The sequence below is a fragment of the Telmatherina bonti genome, assembly GCF_933228915.1.
Source record: "Telmatherina bonti genome assembly, chromosome: 2".
Taxonomy (NCBI): domain Eukaryota; kingdom Metazoa; phylum Chordata; class Actinopteri; order Atheriniformes; family Telmatherinidae; genus Telmatherina; species Telmatherina bonti.
This window is the reverse complement of record NC_136620.1, coordinates 15,902,220-15,921,190: the sequence shown is the minus strand read 5'-3', so window position 1 is coordinate 15,921,190 and position 18,971 is coordinate 15,902,220. Positions and strand designations below refer to the sequence as shown.

The window sequence follows — 18,971 nt, the reverse complement described above, 5'->3', positions numbered from 1 at the left end:
AGTAGTCCAGTCTGGACGTAACACTAGTTTTTATACATATTCTAATTATTTTCCATAATGTTTATAACCATTTTAATTGTTTTTTTGTTTTTTGTTTTTTTCCTTGAGGTTCCCGGTGATTTTCTACAATCACAAATAAAACTCTAGAAACTAGATGCAAATGTTTTTATTCTATTTGCGGAGATAAACAATGAGTGTTTTTTTCAATATTGTAATGTTTAGTTCTTTTCCAGTCTGTCATGCCAGTATATTATCATAGCCCATATGGACCATCATGGTATTTTGTGTTCTGTCACGAAAACGTGCTGGCGTAGAGCTTCAAGGCCATTTCCATGAAAACTTCCTAAAAGTTAAGTTACAATAAAACTGAGTAATGTATGAATAATTAGAAATGAGAAATGTATTCCATTAGTAAAATTCTTGTGAACAAATTTATAAATAAAAAATAAAACTTTAAAAAAGTTTCTCAGTTCCTGGCTGCCTGTTCAGCCTTTCAGCATGGTTGCTGCTGGTTTGGCTCTCCAGACCCCCGCAGGCCAGCCGAGGGTCCGTCTGCTCTGCAGCGCCCTCCTGCGGCTGTCTGCTGTTACTGCAGCTGATGAAGTGGCGCAAGACTGAAAAAGAAAAAAGTTCATTGTGATGTTTGTGGGTGCAGCGATGACAGCTGAGAGAGGAGCTGCAGACAGAGAGGAAGAGGTCAACAAATCTCCTCTGACTGCTCACTGTGGACAAAACCCATCTAAAATAAAAAGTCTTTCATTTAATGCGATAACTCAGTTCACTCTCATGCAGCATGATGCTCTTAAATAATGTATGATAAAGTAGGAGGCGATGAACGCTGGATCTGATTTAAAAACTGTCAGATGAATTTCCTCATGTTTAAATACTTAGAAAAAGGAAATGTGTTTGTATTTACTGTTTGGGATGGGAGTTTGATCTTTCATCATTTTTTGGTTTTCATCATCTGGTTCATGGTTTATATATTTTTTAAAGAATCATCAGCTTAAGAAACTTAAGGTTGTAAACGAAAACGTGAACCAACAGAACTGAATAAATCCTGAATAAATCATATACGGAAAACATTTAATAATAACATTATTATTATTATTATTATTATTATTATTATTATTATTATTATTATTATTATCCCTACATAGACAAACGAGCTGTCCAGGGTTTACCCTTCCTCCTGTCTGCTAATTGCTGGGTTTCAGCTTCCCTAATAATAATAATAATAATAATAATAATAATAATAATAATAATAATAATATCATTATTATTATTATAACGACGGAACTTCCAACATCAATAAAAAATGTATCTAAAAAGTTATTCTTATATGTATGATATTTTGATAAAAGTATTTAATGTATCTATTTATTATTCTCATCATTTAGAAGAGTTTTGGAGCTTATTATTATTGCCATGTATGAAATTTCCAAATATTTTCTTTTATTATTATTATTATTATTATTATTATTATTATTATTATTGAATGGAAATAATGTGGAAGATCGATACCCATATTTCTATCCGTATTACTGAGACACTAATACAATGTGAGCTTCCATCCCATTTCTCCACAGTGGGCCGCTAGAATATTTCTATGCCTCAGTTATGAACACTTCTGGACAAGACAACATAAAAAGAAGAAACAAATGTCAGTAAAACAATGTTTTATTCTTCACATAGCCTAACATAATGTGTAGAAGTGTGTTTTGTATGCATAATGTGTGTGTATAAAGGCACAAATTGTGTGTATTTTGTCGTGCCTGTGTCTGAGTTTTCCCCCGTGCTCTCGGTCTCAGCAGTCCTGGTTCTGCTGCAGTTCGGGGTAATTGTAGGCCCAGACTAATCACCATGAAGCTGGAACCCCCTCCTGCTGCCTGCCCATTGGTCAGACCTCAGCAGACCCCTAATCCTGAGCCCACCCAGCTCAGGCTCCCAGGTATAAGATGATCCAAGTCAGTAGCTGGCCCGGTACAGACCAGTTAGTGACAGGGCTCTACATTCCCCCGAACCCCAGATCCTGCTCCTCTTCCTCATCGTTCTCATTTTCCTTCCTCGGTTCTGTAAAGAGTCTGCTATTGGCTGATTTTTTCCCCGGATTTTTTGGAGTGTTTCAGACTCAAATATGGAGTTGTCGGATATTTCTTTCCCCATTCCCGCCCCTGACGACTTCTATGACGACCCCTGCTTCAACACCAGCGACATGCACTTCTTTGAAGACCTGGACCCGCGGCTGGTCCATGTGGGCCTGCTGAAGCCGGATGACTCTTCCTCTTTGTCCTCGTCCTCTCCTTCATCCACCTCCTCCTCCTCCCCGTCCTCCCTCCTTCACCTCCACCACCACGCGGAGGCGGAGGACGATGAGCACGTCCGCGCGCCCAGCGGGCACCACCAAGCGGGCCGCTGCCTGCTGTGGGCCTGCAAAGCCTGCAAGAGGAAGACCACCAACGCGGACAGGCGGAAGGCGGCAACGCTGCGCGAGCGCCGGCGGCTCAGCAAGGTCAACGACGCCTTCGAAACCCTGAAGCGGTGCACGACGGCCAACCCGAACCAGAGGCTGCCCAAGGTGGAGATCCTGCGCAACGCCATCAGCTACATCGAGTCCCTGCAGGCGCTGCTGCGCGGCGGCCAGGACAGCGGCTTCTACCCGGTGCTGGAGCACTACAGCGGGGACTCGGACGCCTCGAGCCCCCGCTCCAACTGCTCCGACGGGATGGTGAGTTCAGAGAGGCCGACAGGTGCTTGGATCTGAGCTTCATGGTTCTGATTTTAAATTTTTTTAAAAAATTTTACTTCACACTGATAATGTCTGGGAACTGAACTGAATTGTTTTTATTTACATCAAATATGTTCAGTCAGAGTCGGACAAATTTACTACAAGATCCACTGAGTTGTTTCACAGTTATTCGGTTTAAAAAAAAAAGTTAAAATTAATGTACCAACATTCTTCTTATTCTTCTTCTTAATAATAATAATAATAATAATAATAATAATAATAATAATAATAATAAGAATAAGAATAAGAATAATAAGAATAATAATAATAATCTCAGCTGTGTTTCTGTACTGTTGCTGTAAAGTTCCCATAGGGCTAAAGACGTGCAGATGTTTTTGTTTCGTTCATTTGAATTTTAAACTAAATCATTTTACATCTTAATTGCTTCTCTCTAAACCCTTTGGACTCTAAAACCTTTGGACCAGCTGTTAAAAAATGACTGACTTTAAACTCCTGAACTCCACTAACAGGCCTGGGCCACAATGGCTGCGGAGTTCAGAGGCTGTCAGACAGTTTGTTTTTTTATTAATGTTTTTTTAAACTCAGGCGATTTTAAAATAGCAAGCTAGGTATAATAAAAATTAGTTAATTTTACGGATTAGTTTCTGAAGCTCTTTGAAAGTTTTTACTAAGCTGTTGATGAAGTAATTGCAACGTAAAGGAGTTTAATCTGTTGTAATTCTGTTGTTATTATTTAGCGTTTCTGTGGCGTTTCTATGTCACTATTTTCCATCTCTTTATAATTTCTTTCTTATTCCTTCAGACGGATTTTAATGGTCCCAGTTGTCAGTCCACCAGAAGAGGAAGTTATGAAAGCAGCTCTTACTTCTCTGACACTCACAAAGGTAAATGTTATTTTATTTTATTTTGTCTTATTTTGTTTTGTTTTATTTTATTTTATTTTATTGTAACCTGAAATGAGACAATAAGAAGAAAGATTCAAAGCTGCTGATAATGAAAGGAAATAATTATTATTATGATTATCAATAATCATAATAATAAACAGAAGAAGAAGAAATGAAAATGAAGCAGACCTTATTTTATATGATGGTTGTGGCAGGATATTTATGTTTTCTTTGTTTTTAGCTTGTTCATTTACTTTACTAATAAATAAATTGGGGGAATTTTCATTTTGCACAAAAATAGAGAAAAACATGTTAAAATCAAAAATAAAAACAATGCTTCCACCTCAGGTGATGCAGCACTGTTCAGCATCTGTCAGTAAATCTGTCTCCGATCAGGATGTTAACACGCTGAAAGCTTCCAGCTGCAGACCTGATGCTGATCTTTGTGCACTGAAACTAACTAACCCCAACCCTGACCTCAATCCTGACCCCGAATCAGCTGATACCACATCAGTGATTCTCAGTCTGTTTCTGTCTCGTGCTCAGGTGGTCCAAGGAGCGAGCGAAGCTCCGTTGTGTCCAGTCTGGACTGTCTGTCCAGCATCGTGGAGCGAATCTCCACCGACAACAACAGCGTGCTGCCCGCCGCCGATGGCCCCGGGTCCCCGAACACAGCTCCCATCAGCGAGGCAGGGACAGCCCCCGGGCCCGTCCAGGTCCCCTCCCCAACTACCAGCCAGGACCCAAACCTCATCTATCAAGTCCTATAGACCCTCATACAGATGAACATTCTGCAGCACTGTCTACTCATAAAACACACACACACACACACACACACACACACACACACACACACACACACACACACACACACACACACAAACACAGACACACACACACAGACACTGATTGTTGTGGCTGAAATAAGTCTGTTTGCATCAACTGCAGCTTTTTAATATCCAGAGAAAATGTTTCACATCCATGTTTCTTGTTCAGTTGTCACACAGAAGCTCATTCCTGCAGGAAAGAGAAGACAGCGCAGCTTCATCTCATGGTCTTCATCACTACAGTGATGAAGACCATGAGATGGGCATTTTTGGCTTTATGTGTTTTACTTTGGTCTTAATGCAATAGTTGTTTGGAATGATAAAAGCAAACATTTTTAATTTTTCTAAGTCAAATGATACAAACTAAGTATTTTTTTTTATATATATATATTTTCAAGTAAATTTCATACATACTCCAGATGTATTAATTCGATCTTGCAAAGGAAAGTGGACTGTAAAAATAAAAAGTCACATCAACAAGAGGATAATTTTATCATTCCAGTAAAGTAATAAAAAATATTTCCTGCAGAAATAAGCTTCATTTGGACCCATTTGTGGTTCTGAACCCTTGTGAGTTGCTTCCATCCATTACCATCCTGTTGGGTCATTAGTGGACAACAAAACATGTCCCAAAAACCGCCATGAAATCATTACAAATTTATATTTTTCCTTGTTTTTCCCTCCGGTCTTTCAATCGTCTTTATTCCTAACCAAGACAACTAAATAACATATAAATAGACTCTGTTCAATGTTAAATGACAATTAAATAACATGATATTGCCTTTATTATGAAACATGAAAAAAAATATTTGCAAATAAGTTATTTTCTATAAAATACACGTTTGAGAGCTGGGACACTTAAATGTACTAATAATGTTAAACTAATTCATTTTGCTTATTTTTTTTAAAATAGGATCCCCCTTGAATGCATAATTCATGGAAAATAACTTGTTTTATGTTTGTATCTTTCATACTGACATCATTTGATCAAGATTTTCAAGCATTTAAACGATTCAGTACTATTTGGTGTTTTTATTTTTTATGTAAAAAATTAAGTTTGCTTTGCAATTTGAGCAAATAACATGGGGAAAAAAACTATTTTGTAATATTTTCGTTGCTGTTTTTGGAGGACGACTATTTTATCCATGTAAATTTGTCCTTTTGACCTTTAAGAAAAATGTTCTCAGTTTCAAAGTTTTTTGAAAAACAGGCTTTCTTTCAAAAATTGATCCCGTACGGGAATGTGAATGTGTCTAGAAACTGAGGGAAAAATGACCTGAATTGACTTAAAGTCCACAATGACCCACAGGGTTGAAAGTAGGTGAAGATGACACCAGGTGGAAATGGACCCACGTTAATGCCGAGGAATATCGTTTACAGGTGGAAAGTTTGTACTTATTTTTCTAAGTTGTGACAAGTATTTTAAGACTCAGCTCAGTCCTTCACATGGACTCTTCCTTTCTGTCTATTTGCTGAAGGATGGAGGCCAAACCCCCTCATTAACATTCCTCCACTTTGGCCGGTCTGAAGTCCTGAAGGCCCCGGCTGTTCAGTTTCCTCCTGTCATATTTTAGGAATACGCCACAAATTTCTGCAACTCGATCAGAAAATCCAGCTTCAGACGCGATTTCTATCAATATTTTTTCCACGTCAGTTGAAAAGTTTGTCAGACCTCCTTCAGTCAGAATAAACTGCAGCAGAGGACCAGTTTTTCTTTTTTTTATCTGTAAATATGATGTAAATAAGAGCTGATTTGTTCCAACTGAAAGTATTAATTATGTATTTAATGTTTCTGTCTGTATGTGCTTTTTGTTTGTTGTGGAAAAATTTGAAACTTTATATTTATACACTTGACAACTGTGTGAATGATTAATGGCAAATAAATGAACTTGCTTATTTATACAAACATTTCTATCTTCTCCTTAATTATTTCTGATTCGATTATGTCTAAAAGTGTGTGACAGGTCTACTGATGTGTGTGGAACAAATGAATTATAATTGTGATTATTAATTTTATAAAAAGAATAATAATAAAAATAAGAATACAGATGTCATGTGTTAACATCTTATTGTCAATCACCATTAACAATCATCATTTTAGCTTTTATTTGAAAAAAAAAAAAACCCTCAAATTTGATGTCTTTAATGAATTATATTTTCTTCTTTAGATTTTATAAGTAAGATTTTATAAATATGTATTCATTTTTATTTGTTCTTTAAGGAAAGCTGCTAAGGTAATTTATTCTAGTGCCGCTGAGACATTGTTTTATGTGTGTGTGTGTTTTGTGTGTGTGCAGGTATGTTTATGTTTTTATGTGTCTGTTTCAACATGTGTATGCAAAAATGGCCAATTTACAGTCAGATTTCATGGGAAAGGGGGGCGGGGGGGGGGGGGGGGGGTGTTGAGTTGCATTTTAGGTATGATGATGTGTTCTGTAAATAAAGTTTGAATTGATTTGCTTTGATTAAAGACATCATGAAATTATTTTTTTCCTCCAAGCACCACGTTTGCAACAGTTTGAGATTTATTCATTTTTCAACCTGAACTACATTCATCAGCTCACATCAACAGCGCCACCATGTGATCAAAGACAAATATTACAGATATTTAGTTACACAAATAAAAAGACATTCCTTTTTTTCAGCATGAAAAACATTTTCATAGCAAAAAGGACACAAAAACATCAACAAAACAACGTATAGTCACTAATTTAATTTATTTTTGTTTTAGAATAGAGTGAGGAAATGTATCGCACTGACTTGCATTTCATCCCGTCCATCTGCTCAAGTGCTTTTATTGTTTTCATTTTAAAAGAAAATTATTATATTATAGTATCAAAAGGCTTCAGCTTAGAAGTGGTTTGAGATAAAGGCTTACGCTAAAGAGAAAATGTTTGAATACGAGATTGAGGAGAAAATTTATTAATATCTATTGCATTTTGAGAAAAAAAAACCCAACAACAAATAGCTGAGAAAGTACTTCATCTTCATAAAAAGTATTTTGGCATGTTGTGCTTTCCGTAGTCTGCTCTCAAAATGGACCGATAACTCCTGATGATGATGATGATGATGATGATGTCCATTTCATTGAATGTCTGAATCGAGAGCCCATTCACAGTGCCTGACTGCTAGTTTGGTGTTTGGTACACTTCCTGCTATCACCAATATTATTGATAAACTGGTAATAGCTTGAAATGATCTTTTCAATCATACCAATTTCTTTTTATATATTATTCAAAAGGATTTTAAGATATACACACAAAAATAAGATTTTTGGAGGACAAAACTTTGATTGTGTGCAATAGTTTATTTATTATTATTAAAAATTAGAAATGATTTTATTGTCACATCTGAACTTTCAACGAGTTCCTGAAGATCTTTTGAATTTTTTTAAACTAATATTTTTCAAAATATATTTCAACAATGCTTTAAAATCATATTTGATCCTACAATCGATTGTTATTTCTTTCAAAAACACATTTATTTTTCATTTTTAACTGTATTGAAAATGATCAGCCTTCATTTCTAACTTCACTTACCTGAGAGCTAAATCCTGCTGTGCCATTAAGAAACTGTGTGGAACAAATGACTTTAAAATTGCACATCTAAAAATACGTAACTTTATTGATTTTTCTGAATAACAACAGATCTACAGACATGGCTTGAAGAGTCACACTTTATTTACAAAAATACTGAGAACCAAACAGTGGAGGGCGAGGAAGCGTGACGGCGAGTAAGTTTAAATGTTTTGTTTCCTACTGAACAGCAGCAGCTAAAGGCTCCTGGTTGGACGGGTCAGGACGTGGTTGGGTAACCACAGGGTAAACCTCAGCATTACTAGTTTCTTCGAAGCTACGACCTTCGCCACAGCGTGCGTTGCTTCACCAGGTGTGTGTCCGGGACAATCGCTTGTTTTGGAAGCAGTTTCAGCCTGAACTGATCTACTTTCTGCGGCGAGCGGCGGCTCCCTTCTTGCTGCTGTAATTCCAAACACACAGAAACGTGGAAACAAGTCAGAAGTTTGGATCTAATGCTGTCCAGAAACAGGGAAATGAAGGCTGATGGTGAATACACTTCAGAGATGTTAGTGAGAAGGTTGGTGCAGTGCTCAGCGTCTTCAGCATGACAGTAAAACAAAGGGAAATAGTGATTTGATGATAGATTAGTAAAGATAAAATGGTTTAATACTGTTTTACTTTCTTTAAATAAGCTGATTTGAACCCCTACCAGCTGACTGGGTCTAAAATTTACAATAATACATCAGTTTAATTATCCAGTTAAATCAATTCAAAATGAAAATATGGATCAAATATTGATATGGGTAGTATATATACCTCCCCACATTAAAACCAATGGGAAAGTGTGTCCAAACATTTGACTGGTTCTGCATATATTCCCTTAAATACAAGTGATAATAACAGCCTGTAAGGTACGGCACCTCCATGCAGCAGGAAGGAAATACAAAAGTATCTTACTGGTAATTAGGTCTAAATACATTCTTTTTACAAGGCAACTGGCTGCCATTTTACTGGTTTCCTTGGTTACATGTCAACATAACATGTCATGATGAACCTGTCATATTCTGGTTGTTTTTGGGCACTCAAATGACTTGTGGGAAAATTTCCATATAAGGAATAAACAACTTTCTGGTTTCTAACTTGAACTTGGTCTAATAATGACAAGGTGTTAAGTTTCCTTTAAATCATATCTGCCTGCCTCAACACGCAACCAGGGAGCATGTTTCATGGGGGGGAGGATGGTCTGCTGGATGATGTGCATCTTGTCTCACTTTCACAGGTTCTGGAGAACATCACCATCTCTCATAACATGAAAATGTTGCAGGTTCAAATGATCTTATTCTGGTTATTTTAACTACGTAGGTAAACTATTTTATATAAAATTGTAAATATGAGGAATTCTATCCCATATTCTGATTAAACGTCTACAAATAGAATTTTATTTAGCATCTTTTCCATGATGTAGACATTTTAAAGCTTAACATCCAGAATGTGGTTCAGTGTGCTTTTGCTCAAAAAACAGATTATTTTTCATTTACATATCTAATTAATGAGGAAGAAAATTATATTTGTATATTTTAAACATAAATATTTCTAAATATAAACTGGCAAGTGATTATGCATCAGTCCTCAATCTGATGACCTCATATTTCAGTTTCAGACAGTTTTGTCTCATTTATTCATGATATGATCCAAAGTTTGCAATTAAAGTAACCACAGACTTTTCTGCTGTTGTTCAACATCCTTGTCTAAAAGTTGACTGAACAATGGCTCAACACCTTCAATCAGATGAGATGTTTAAGCGTAGAAGAAACTTAAACCGTGATGTTTAGTTGATTAGATTTTCAGTAAGATTTTGGTGTAAATATGAAAAAACCCCCCCCCAAAAAAAAAAAACCCATGCAGCTGACAAACTTATGCAGTCCTTACCTGATGGGTCAGAGTTTATGTGACTCTTGTTTATCCATACAGCTCAGTTTGGGCAGACAGACCCTGACCTTCCCTTGTAACCTTGATGTTAGTTAACCTGCTTTTTAACAGCACAACAAATGTTCTCAAAAAGCTAAAATCCTGCTTGTTTATCTCCAGAGGGCTTTGTCTGTCCTTCAGCAGGTGATAACCGGTGCGTTTTGAGATCAGCAGGACATTTATTATAAACTATTCAGCTGGAGTAATGCTCTACCTGTCAAAAGTTTGGACACACTATCCCATTCAATCCAATGGGAAAGTGTGTCCAAACTTTTGACTGGTACTGTACACTTTTCATGTGGCTGATGGTACAAACCATTACCGATGGTCTTAGTTTGTATTTTCAAACTCAAACACAAAGTTCATGCAGGTCACTGAGAACTAAACTCTTAGTTGTGTTATTAATGTTTTACAGTGTTTATGGCTTTAATTATTCAACATAAGAATTTTGTCTTACTTTAAGACCACAATCTCATACATGTGGCAGTGTGAATGCTATTTGGGCTAAAGGTTTGTACTGTCAAACTACTCAACAAACAATAAATGCAAAATCAAATTAATATCTTAGCTTTCCAAGGTATTATACTTTTAGAAAATAGAGTTTAGTCATTTTCTGCCATAAACCGACATGAACTGCCTTTAGTGTTACGACAGTTATGTCTCGCTGTGGTAAAGTCATGATGTTCACCCACATGGAAACCATTTTAGTTGATATTTATGAAGTATGTTTCAATACACTCGGACAGTAGGAGTTAAATGAAAGGCTGATTTCTGGCATTAGCTGGGGCCAGTGAAGGCACCACTGACTCTACTTACTGCTTCTGCAGGACATCAATTCGGTTCCTGAACATGAGTACCTGAAAATGACACGGCAGCTGTAACATGCAGGTGGAAATGTTTACCTCTGAGGAGACCCAGTCCTTCATTTCTCTTCTTTCACAACCGCTTCAGTGGAGACTGATGGGAAGCTAATCGTTTAAAGCAGGAATGATCAGTGGTCCTCGTCATTCCTGCATTAAAATTCCCATCACGGTTTCCCATAAAGGACCACTTCTATATCAGGTGAGACCTCAGTGGATTAATTCTTACCCAATGGCTCGTGTGGTTGTCCAACAACACCTTCACCTCCATTTTGACCCGCTTTGAAAGTTTTTATGGCTTACCATCAGTTCTCTTTAACCTTGTTCAGGCTGCTCTGTGGTTCTTTGCTTTCTTTCATGCTAACATGCAACGAGCCTGAAGCTGCACACAGAGCCCCGCTCATCTTCACTACTTACAATTTACTGAGCTCCTCCACTCTCTTACGCAGGGTTGTAACCTGGAGGAAACCAGAGTACATGGATGGTTCAAATCCAGAAGGTAAAACCCATCAGTGGGAAAAACGCCTCCACAACCACGAGGCTGTTGGGTCTGAAAACGCTCAGCATTGGCAGATGTTGGTCTCAGTATTTTCTCAGTTTACCCTCCACTGTTCCTGTAACTTAGACTAATAAAGGTTGTTTTTTAAAAGTGAAAGAAAGGAATCATTCAGCAACACTGAATGCAAATGACTTCATGAACAGATTTAAATAACTCCTTGTTAACCTGTTAAATGTTGGGGTCAGACTAAATAATACTGAACGTAACAGATTAAACTGCTGATTTGATTCAGTTCTTCATACATTTTTTTTTATTATATAATAGAGTTTTGAATTATATTAAATAATTATTGAAAATATTAAAAAATTTAAAAATATAAAATTTCTGACAAATAACAATGAAATAATCACAATAAAATATACATATCTTTAAATTAATAATATAAAACATAATACTACTAACTAAATAATACTAATTAAAATGCAACAAATAAGACCTTTCATTTAGAAACTGTTGAAAAACAGTAAAGAAAAATGACTGAAATGATTAATTAGTTATAAACAAAATAAATAATTAAAACACAATTAAATTCTAATTATAATGAACAGGATCATCTTTAAGTTTAGAACAAAGAAAATGAAATCAAATTAGGGAAACTGTTGAAAGAAATAATTATGTTCAAATGATATTAAATAGAATATAATGGACGCCCTCATCTGTCAGCCTAGACTAAATGATTAATAAAAATAGTTTACGATAATACGAAATATTTTGAATACCTATCATTAATCTGATGGGATTAGCAGTCTGATCACATGATTGAAGCTCAGACTTCTCACCTCATACTTCTGCCTCTTCAGTCTCTCCATATGGTCGAACTTCTCAGACTCCAGCTGGCGCATCCAGTCATTCAGCTCATTGATCTTATCCCTGCAGGGAAAACAAGCGCACCCCAACGTGAGCAAAGCGCCTCTGAATCTCCTCCGGTCTGAAGCGCCTTATTGTGTTCTTTCTTTTCACTGATTTCTACGTTTTTAAAAAAAAAATCTAAATGACATAAAGCAACAGATGGAGTTGTGTGAAAAAGATCTCGCTCTAAACATCATTTAAAGCAGCAGAAAAGACAACGCCTCCTCCTGCAGAGAGCTTCAGTCAGCTCTTAGAGGAGACTGTTTATGATATAAAGCCTCCAAATTATCTCAAAGAATCTAAGAATAAAGAAAAACTGTGAGGACTCGTACTTCAACTTGTCTTCATTCAGATGGTCGATGTTGAGCTGCTTGCGTCTGGCAGCCAAGATCTTCTTCTTCTTCTCTCTCTCAGTTTCCTTCTTTCCTCCTCTCTTCTGGTCGGCCTGTTTGGAGGAGACGTAAAGATTACAGAAAGACCTCGGTATTGTGTTTGAGTGTGTGTGTGTGTGTGTGTTTGCACGTGTGTGCCCCAACCCTCTGCAGGTGGCTGCTGTAGCTGGAGCCCATGCTGGACAGAGCTGACTTCTTCTTGGCCTCCTCATCAGCCTTCTTCTTAGCATCAGACTCCTCCCTGATCCGCCTCTCCTCCTGGATTCACAACAGAATAATAAGAAAGGAAACATTTGATAAGAAACGTCGAAACAAAGCAATTTATGAAAAACCTCTGAGATGGATCCATAAATAATAACATATAAAAATGATTTAAAATGAATAGAAAATGACTGTTATAAAAAAACAAAACAAAACAAAAAAAAAAAAACAAAAAACAAAACCTGAAAAACGGAAATAAAAGAGATTAGAGTGAGTATCAGTCTGTCCTTTGCTCATGTATAGATCCAGGATATTGTAGGATTTCCATGCAGGTGAAAGAGGAGACGTAATGAAGCAAACCTCTCGTCTGGCCTGGCGCTCCTTCTCCTTCTCAGCACGGACCCTCTGCTGCTCAGCCCTCTCAGCACGACGCTTCTCCTGCAGGAGGAGAGGAGAAACCACATGGAGGAAACGCTGGAAATATCTTCAGAAGGATTCCCAAAGATCCAACCGCTGCGAACGACTTTATTTCTGCAGCACACTCATTTACATTCTTAAACTCATTTGCTCATGTAGGTATTTCTTATTATTTACGGGACAAAAACTCTGATAATTTCATTTTCCCCCTTTATAGCTTAAACTACATGTTATAGAAGATTGTAAACATTAAAGGAAGTTTTATGGTTATAAAGATGTGAAGAGTCCCTGGCTGGAATCATCGCTTCTGTTTTATAAAATCTCAGATTCACTAAATAACTTCTATATGGAGGGATTCTGCCTCAACTTACAGCAACAAAGTCACTTATTGATTTTTATCCTGTATTATCAGATGTTTTTCTATCTGCTGGCTCTCAACATGTTTCCTTCCACCGCTGGTACAGCAGCAGGCGCCTGCTTTTCTACAGCAAAGAAAGAATTTAACCACGTGGACAATAAATAAAAACATGGAGGCTCTGCTACTTTATATTTTTTTTAATACTTCCTTTTAATACTTTGCATAATTAATATAATTTGCTTCCTTGTTGCTCTTGCTTTGCCGGCGTAAACACGATTTACATGATAAAGCCTGCTGAACTGAATACATTGTTAAGACGATTTGGTAGTTTTTTATCTCCTCTTAATAACGAGGCTCCTGACAACAGTCCAGTTGTTTCTTAGTCTAAAAACAGTTTTCTACACAGAAAGAAATGCTAACCATTTTCCATAAAAAGTGTCAACCTGTCCCTCCAGTGCAGCTCAAAGCCAGACAGAAGAAGACAGAGATGGTGCAGAGGGCCTTATCCACAAACCTCAATAAAGGTGTTTATTAATATATTTTATGTTTTATGATTTAATAAAACATTATATAGCATTTTATTATATTTAACATTTTATATATAGATATAATGTTTAGATATAATTTTTTTATATTGATATAAAAACCGTTTTTAATAGATATAAGAAAACGTTTTTGTATATAGATATAACGTTTTTTATATATAGATATAATATTTAGATATAGCGTTTTTATATTTAGATATAATATTTAGTTATAACGTTTTTTATATATAGATATAATATTTAGATATAACGTTTTTTATATATAGATATAATATTTAGATATGTTTTTTATATATAGATATAATATTTAGATATAACGTTTTTTATATATAGATATAATATTTAGATATAACGTTTTTTATATATAGATATAATATTTAGATATAACGTTTTTTATATATAGATATAATATTTAGTTATAACGTTTTTTATATATAGATATAATATTTAGATATAACGTTCTTTATATATAGATATAATATTTAGATATAACTTTTTTTATTTTTTTTTAATTTATTTATTTATTTTTTAATGTTTTATTGTGACCTGCTGCTGCTTGAATAATAAAAATGCTGCTTGGGGGGATAAGAATGTTTACTCTAAACATTGTCTGCCATCATTTTGATTTTCCTCCTTCAGTCATGAGACCGTGACTTCATGCAATTAAAAACAAACACTCACAATCCTCTCCTTGAGTGCGATCAGCTCCTCCTCCTCCTTCTTCCTGCACTCAAAGTGAGCATCGATCAGAGCTTGCAGCTCCATCAGATCCTTGTTCTGACGTTTCTTCTGGATGTCCTGCGAGGTGGAAGAACAGACACGGTGCTCAGCCGTGCGGAGAAACGCCAAAACAATCACACTTCATGTTGGAAGTTCAGGTCCACTTACATCAAAGTCCACTTTCTCACCGTCTGGGATCTTTGGAGCACTGGGCCTGTGGGGAACATTCAGGTGGTGAGCAGCACATCACTAAGTTTTTGGGTGTTTTTTGGAAGTTTAGATGCGATCAGATAGAAACTTACTTGAACTTTGGCTTCTCCTCTGCAGGTTAAGAAATGAAGAAGGGATGAGTTTGTGTCATTGGGTTAGAGAGAAAACAGATGACTTGACTTTCTCATTTAATACGACACATAAGATTAATGAAGAAGAAAAGCCTGATCGGTTTTCCAGTTAGTTTGACAAGACTCAAACAAGAGCAAACGGATCTGTGTAGATGTAGGGAAAACAGAACCAAAACCACTTAGAAAAGGATTATGGATTCTTGTGAGGATTATCTTGCAGAATTATTCATATAAAGTGGTTGCAACTTGTTAGATAAGATTCGAGTTGTTATTGCACCTATAACATGTCTTTTTCTCTCTTTTCTCTTTTCTTATTTTGTTTTTGGCTTGACCCCAGAACTACTTAACACAAATGTGGAAAATCACTTTCCCAGTTACGTCCCATGTAACCCAGATTCTGGCAGTTCCGTGTCATGCAGATGATGAGTCGCATAGCAAGACTGGAACGATGGCTTTGCCGCACAGTGAAGCAAGAGTTAGCGTTTTTGTATTCTTTCACCCTTTTTTCCTCCACTAATACTTTTCATTTCTGTTTTAACTCCATGAAATCACAGATTTATTCATGTAAATTTGGGTTTAAGACTTTTCAAGCCAATTGGGCAGCGCTCCTGGATTGTGACTGACACATCAGATGTGGACAGACACTGTTGGACCCTCCAGATAACCAGATAACACACATAACAGCTTCGTCAGAAGTGTTTCTGTCAACATACCTTCCTCTTCAACAGCCTCTGCATGCAGCAAGCATTGAAAAACAGAAGCAGAACAGATAAGAGTGTTAGCAGACAGGCTGCGAGCAGCAAACTGTACATCCTGAGAGCCTAAACGAACCCTGCTGCAGCACAGCATGAGTACATGTTCAGCCTCCAACATCTACAATGTAAATACAGCAGAGCCTCTGACTGAGAATATAAAAATAGAAAATCTGGATTCAAAGAAGCATCGATTTAAACTTAAACAACTCAAATAAGGAAATTTAACGCCACATTCACATGAAATATCCTGGTTCCTTTTAGTCTTTTTGTTATTTTTGGATAAAAACATGTGAATATTACATGAAGCATGACAGATGACCTGATTAGACAGGGAAGAGGATGAAATGTGAAAAAGATGAAGTCTAAGACACCATCTTCTTTCTTTATTATATAAATATCTTGACATGCATGTTTGAGGTAAAGGTTTATCCTGAAAAGAACTAATCAGAAATGTAAAAAGGAAACTACAATAAGCATCTCTATCAAAACGACACCGAAAGCAAACATTTACTTGAAGTGCACATAATCAGCAGGATAAGACTGATAAAAGAGGTCACAATTAATTTATATATTTGCACAATGATTTTGTTGCTTTAACTTTAACCCTTTAAATCTCCCTGCATTTGCTGTAGATGGTTGTAGATGGTTGAAAATATTGAAAGCTACACTGTACAATCTAACTTATATGGTATTAATCTACTTTAATAAAAAATATTAGTAGTTCAATCTATTACACAACTCCAAAAGTAAAAGTGCAGGTTTGTATTTGAGGTTACTAGTAATGACCAGTCTTGTGAGATACTCACAATAAATTAAGTTCCTCAACTTGTTTTATCTCCAAAGTTATTAAAGATTAGTAATGATACAAAATAGATTAAATTTAGGTTAGATGCACTAAATATACTCTATTAACACCAATTTTACAGTTTAGTTTATGAATAAATGCAGTTATATGTTTTATATATGTTTGTAAAATCAAACAGACTGCATGATAAGTCTAATCTCATTAGGTTTAGTCACATTTAAGAGTTGAATGAAAAAAGCTAAAGTTAGCTCAGCATTTTGCTGTTTGGACACAGAAAATGGTATAATTCATACCCTCTGGAGACTAACTGTAAGCTGTAAAAATGAATGCTAACATGTTAGCATGAAAGTCCATCCAGCAAGCACAGGGAGATGTTTGTGGTTTTCAACCCTTTAATTTAATAAAGTGATTTTATTGTCATATGTTGGGCATGTTTAGGCTGTTCTGTAGCTCCTCTGATATCAGTCCTACTGTTACTTTTCCTACATCAGACTTGTGCATTGCTAGCGCTGCAGAAAAGACGTGTCTTCATGTATTTGTCTTTGTCCAAAGGTGAAAGGACATTAGCTTTAGCAGACAAGTGGGACATGTTGCTGGAACAGGATTAGTGGCTTCTGTCTGGCTGACTGTAAAATCAGTGGAGCGCACCTGACGCCTGGCAAAGGATGATAGAATACCCCCCTCCCCCCTTCTTGCAACATACCTTCAGGCTCAGGCTCAGGCTCTGGTTCTGGCTCTGGCTCTGGCTCTACCACTGGTTCTGGTTCTGGTTCTGGCTCAGGCTCTGGTTCTGGCTCTGGCTCAGGTGCTGCCTCAGGGGCCACCTCAACTTCTACTACCTCCTCTTCTACAACTAAACACCATGCGGTGAGTTGGGTGGGGAGGAGGAGGGGCAGTGAGAGGGTTAATAGAAGCAGGGAAGAGGGGGGGGGAGGAGGAAAAAAGGTGGTTTGTGGTGAGTGAAGAAAGCCAAGATGTGAGATATGAGGAGGTTGATGATGGCACAGTTTGGGGGCAACCGCCACTAGATGACACTAAAGCAGGTGAGACAGCAAGCAGTTACAGGAGGGAAAAAGTCAGTCATTGATGGATCAACTGGGACTGAATCGTAGCTGCACTGCAACTGGATGTGCTCAAAGACAAAGGGAGACAGATTCCGACATGTTTTTAACCTGTTTCCTTTCTTCAATCCACAAGTAGAATTAGTCTGAACCAGCATGCCTTAAAAAGTTCACGTGGAAACAAAAAACACACGTCTTCAGAAGTGACCGACACATTAGTACGACTACTAAGAGACTTATCCCACGTCTGCCGGTCGTTTCTTACCATCGAATTCTTCATGTCCATCCGAGAAAGAAAGGAGCAGAAGAACATTATCAACAGATCCCATTTGCACCCATTTTGGCAGAATAAAAATGTGGGTACACTGGGGATCCATGCTAAGCATACACAAAGCAGTGGTCTGGGCTGATCAGAGCTCTCAGGCGGGATCACAAGCTGGCATCACAGAGTTGCCTTTTTAAAAATGCTTTCACCTGAAAGTGTGCTCAGCTCAGGACTTCTGCACGTGTACAGATGGTCATGCAGAGCTGCAGGACTCTTTGCCAACAGGTTAGTGCAATATTATTTCATTTAACGTTTTACAGTTTCAGGTTTTATAGTTCGCACAACGAGATGTTCGACACTGCCTTGTTGGCAAAGTCGCTGCCTGGCAAAGACAGTCATATGTGCAAATCTGCTTCAGAGAAAGAAAGCATTGTTGCACAGCATGAATCTGGAGGAGTCAAGCCAAACCTGCAAACATATGAATTTGTCCAGTGCAAATAACTCTCTACAGGGGGATGGAAAGTCCGTTAGGCAAGATTCTGACATAATACTGAGATTTAGCATGGAGCTCCTGATTGTACCTGGATCAAATATAACGAAATGAACTTTTTCAAACGAACAGGTGCTGCTACTTACCCTCCACCTGCTCACTGCAACACAGAACAGAAAGAAATTCTCAGCATTCACTCACATGTGAGCCCGGGAGCCAGTTTGTGTTTGATCTTTTGAACAGTTTGACAAATAAGTCTCAGTTTTCTGCATAAAACTGCTTAAAATGTCCCTATCAGAAAGCCTAGATGTTGATGACGCTTTTTTGCCAAACTGTTCAGCATGAAAATGTTTGTGAAAATGTGGAATCACTTACACTTCCTCTGTGTCAGACATGGTGGCAGTGGACTT

The 18,971-nt window shown here is 37.1% G+C and overlaps 2 protein-coding genes across 4 annotated transcripts; one reads left to right on the top strand and one right to left on the bottom strand.

Annotated features, from left to right (window-relative positions):
- The first annotated feature begins 1,901 nt into the window (after positions 1 to 1,901).
- Positions 1,902 to 6,809, top strand: myod1 (myogenic differentiation 1). The gene is made up of 3 exons (XM_079260969.1): positions 1,902 to 2,725; positions 3,549 to 3,630; positions 4,177 to 6,809. Exons 1-3 carry the CDS (start codon positions 2,135 to 2,137, stop codon positions 4,398 to 4,400), a joined length of 897 nt encoding a protein of 298 aa, XP_079117095.1. The 5' UTR covers positions 1,902 to 2,134; the 3' UTR covers positions 4,401 to 6,809.
- Positions 6,810 to 8,244: 1,435 nt separating this feature from the next.
- Positions 8,245 to 18,971, bottom strand: LOC306764355 (troponin T, fast skeletal muscle isoforms-like). Of its 3 annotated transcripts, XM_079251496.1 has the most exons (13): positions 18,937 to 18,971; positions 18,708 to 18,721; positions 17,449 to 17,598; positions 15,899 to 15,916; positions 15,147 to 15,165; positions 15,013 to 15,058; positions 14,806 to 14,922; positions 13,165 to 13,242; positions 12,748 to 12,861; positions 12,544 to 12,656; positions 12,142 to 12,232; positions 11,221 to 11,261; positions 8,245 to 8,435 (listed from the first exon to the last, which is right to left on the bottom strand). In XM_079251496.1, the coding sequence occupies exons 1-13, from the start codon at positions 18,954 to 18,956 to the stop codon at positions 8,399 to 8,401; spliced, it is 858 nt and encodes a 285-aa protein (XP_079107622.1). In that variant the 5' UTR covers positions 18,957 to 18,971; the 3' UTR covers positions 8,245 to 8,398. The 3 variants fall into 3 exon arrangements, with proteins under 3 accessions (XP_079107622.1, XP_079107623.1, XP_079107624.1); XM_079251497.1 differs by lacking the exon at positions 15,899 to 15,916; XM_079251498.1 differs by lacking the exons at positions 15,899 to 15,916; positions 17,449 to 17,598.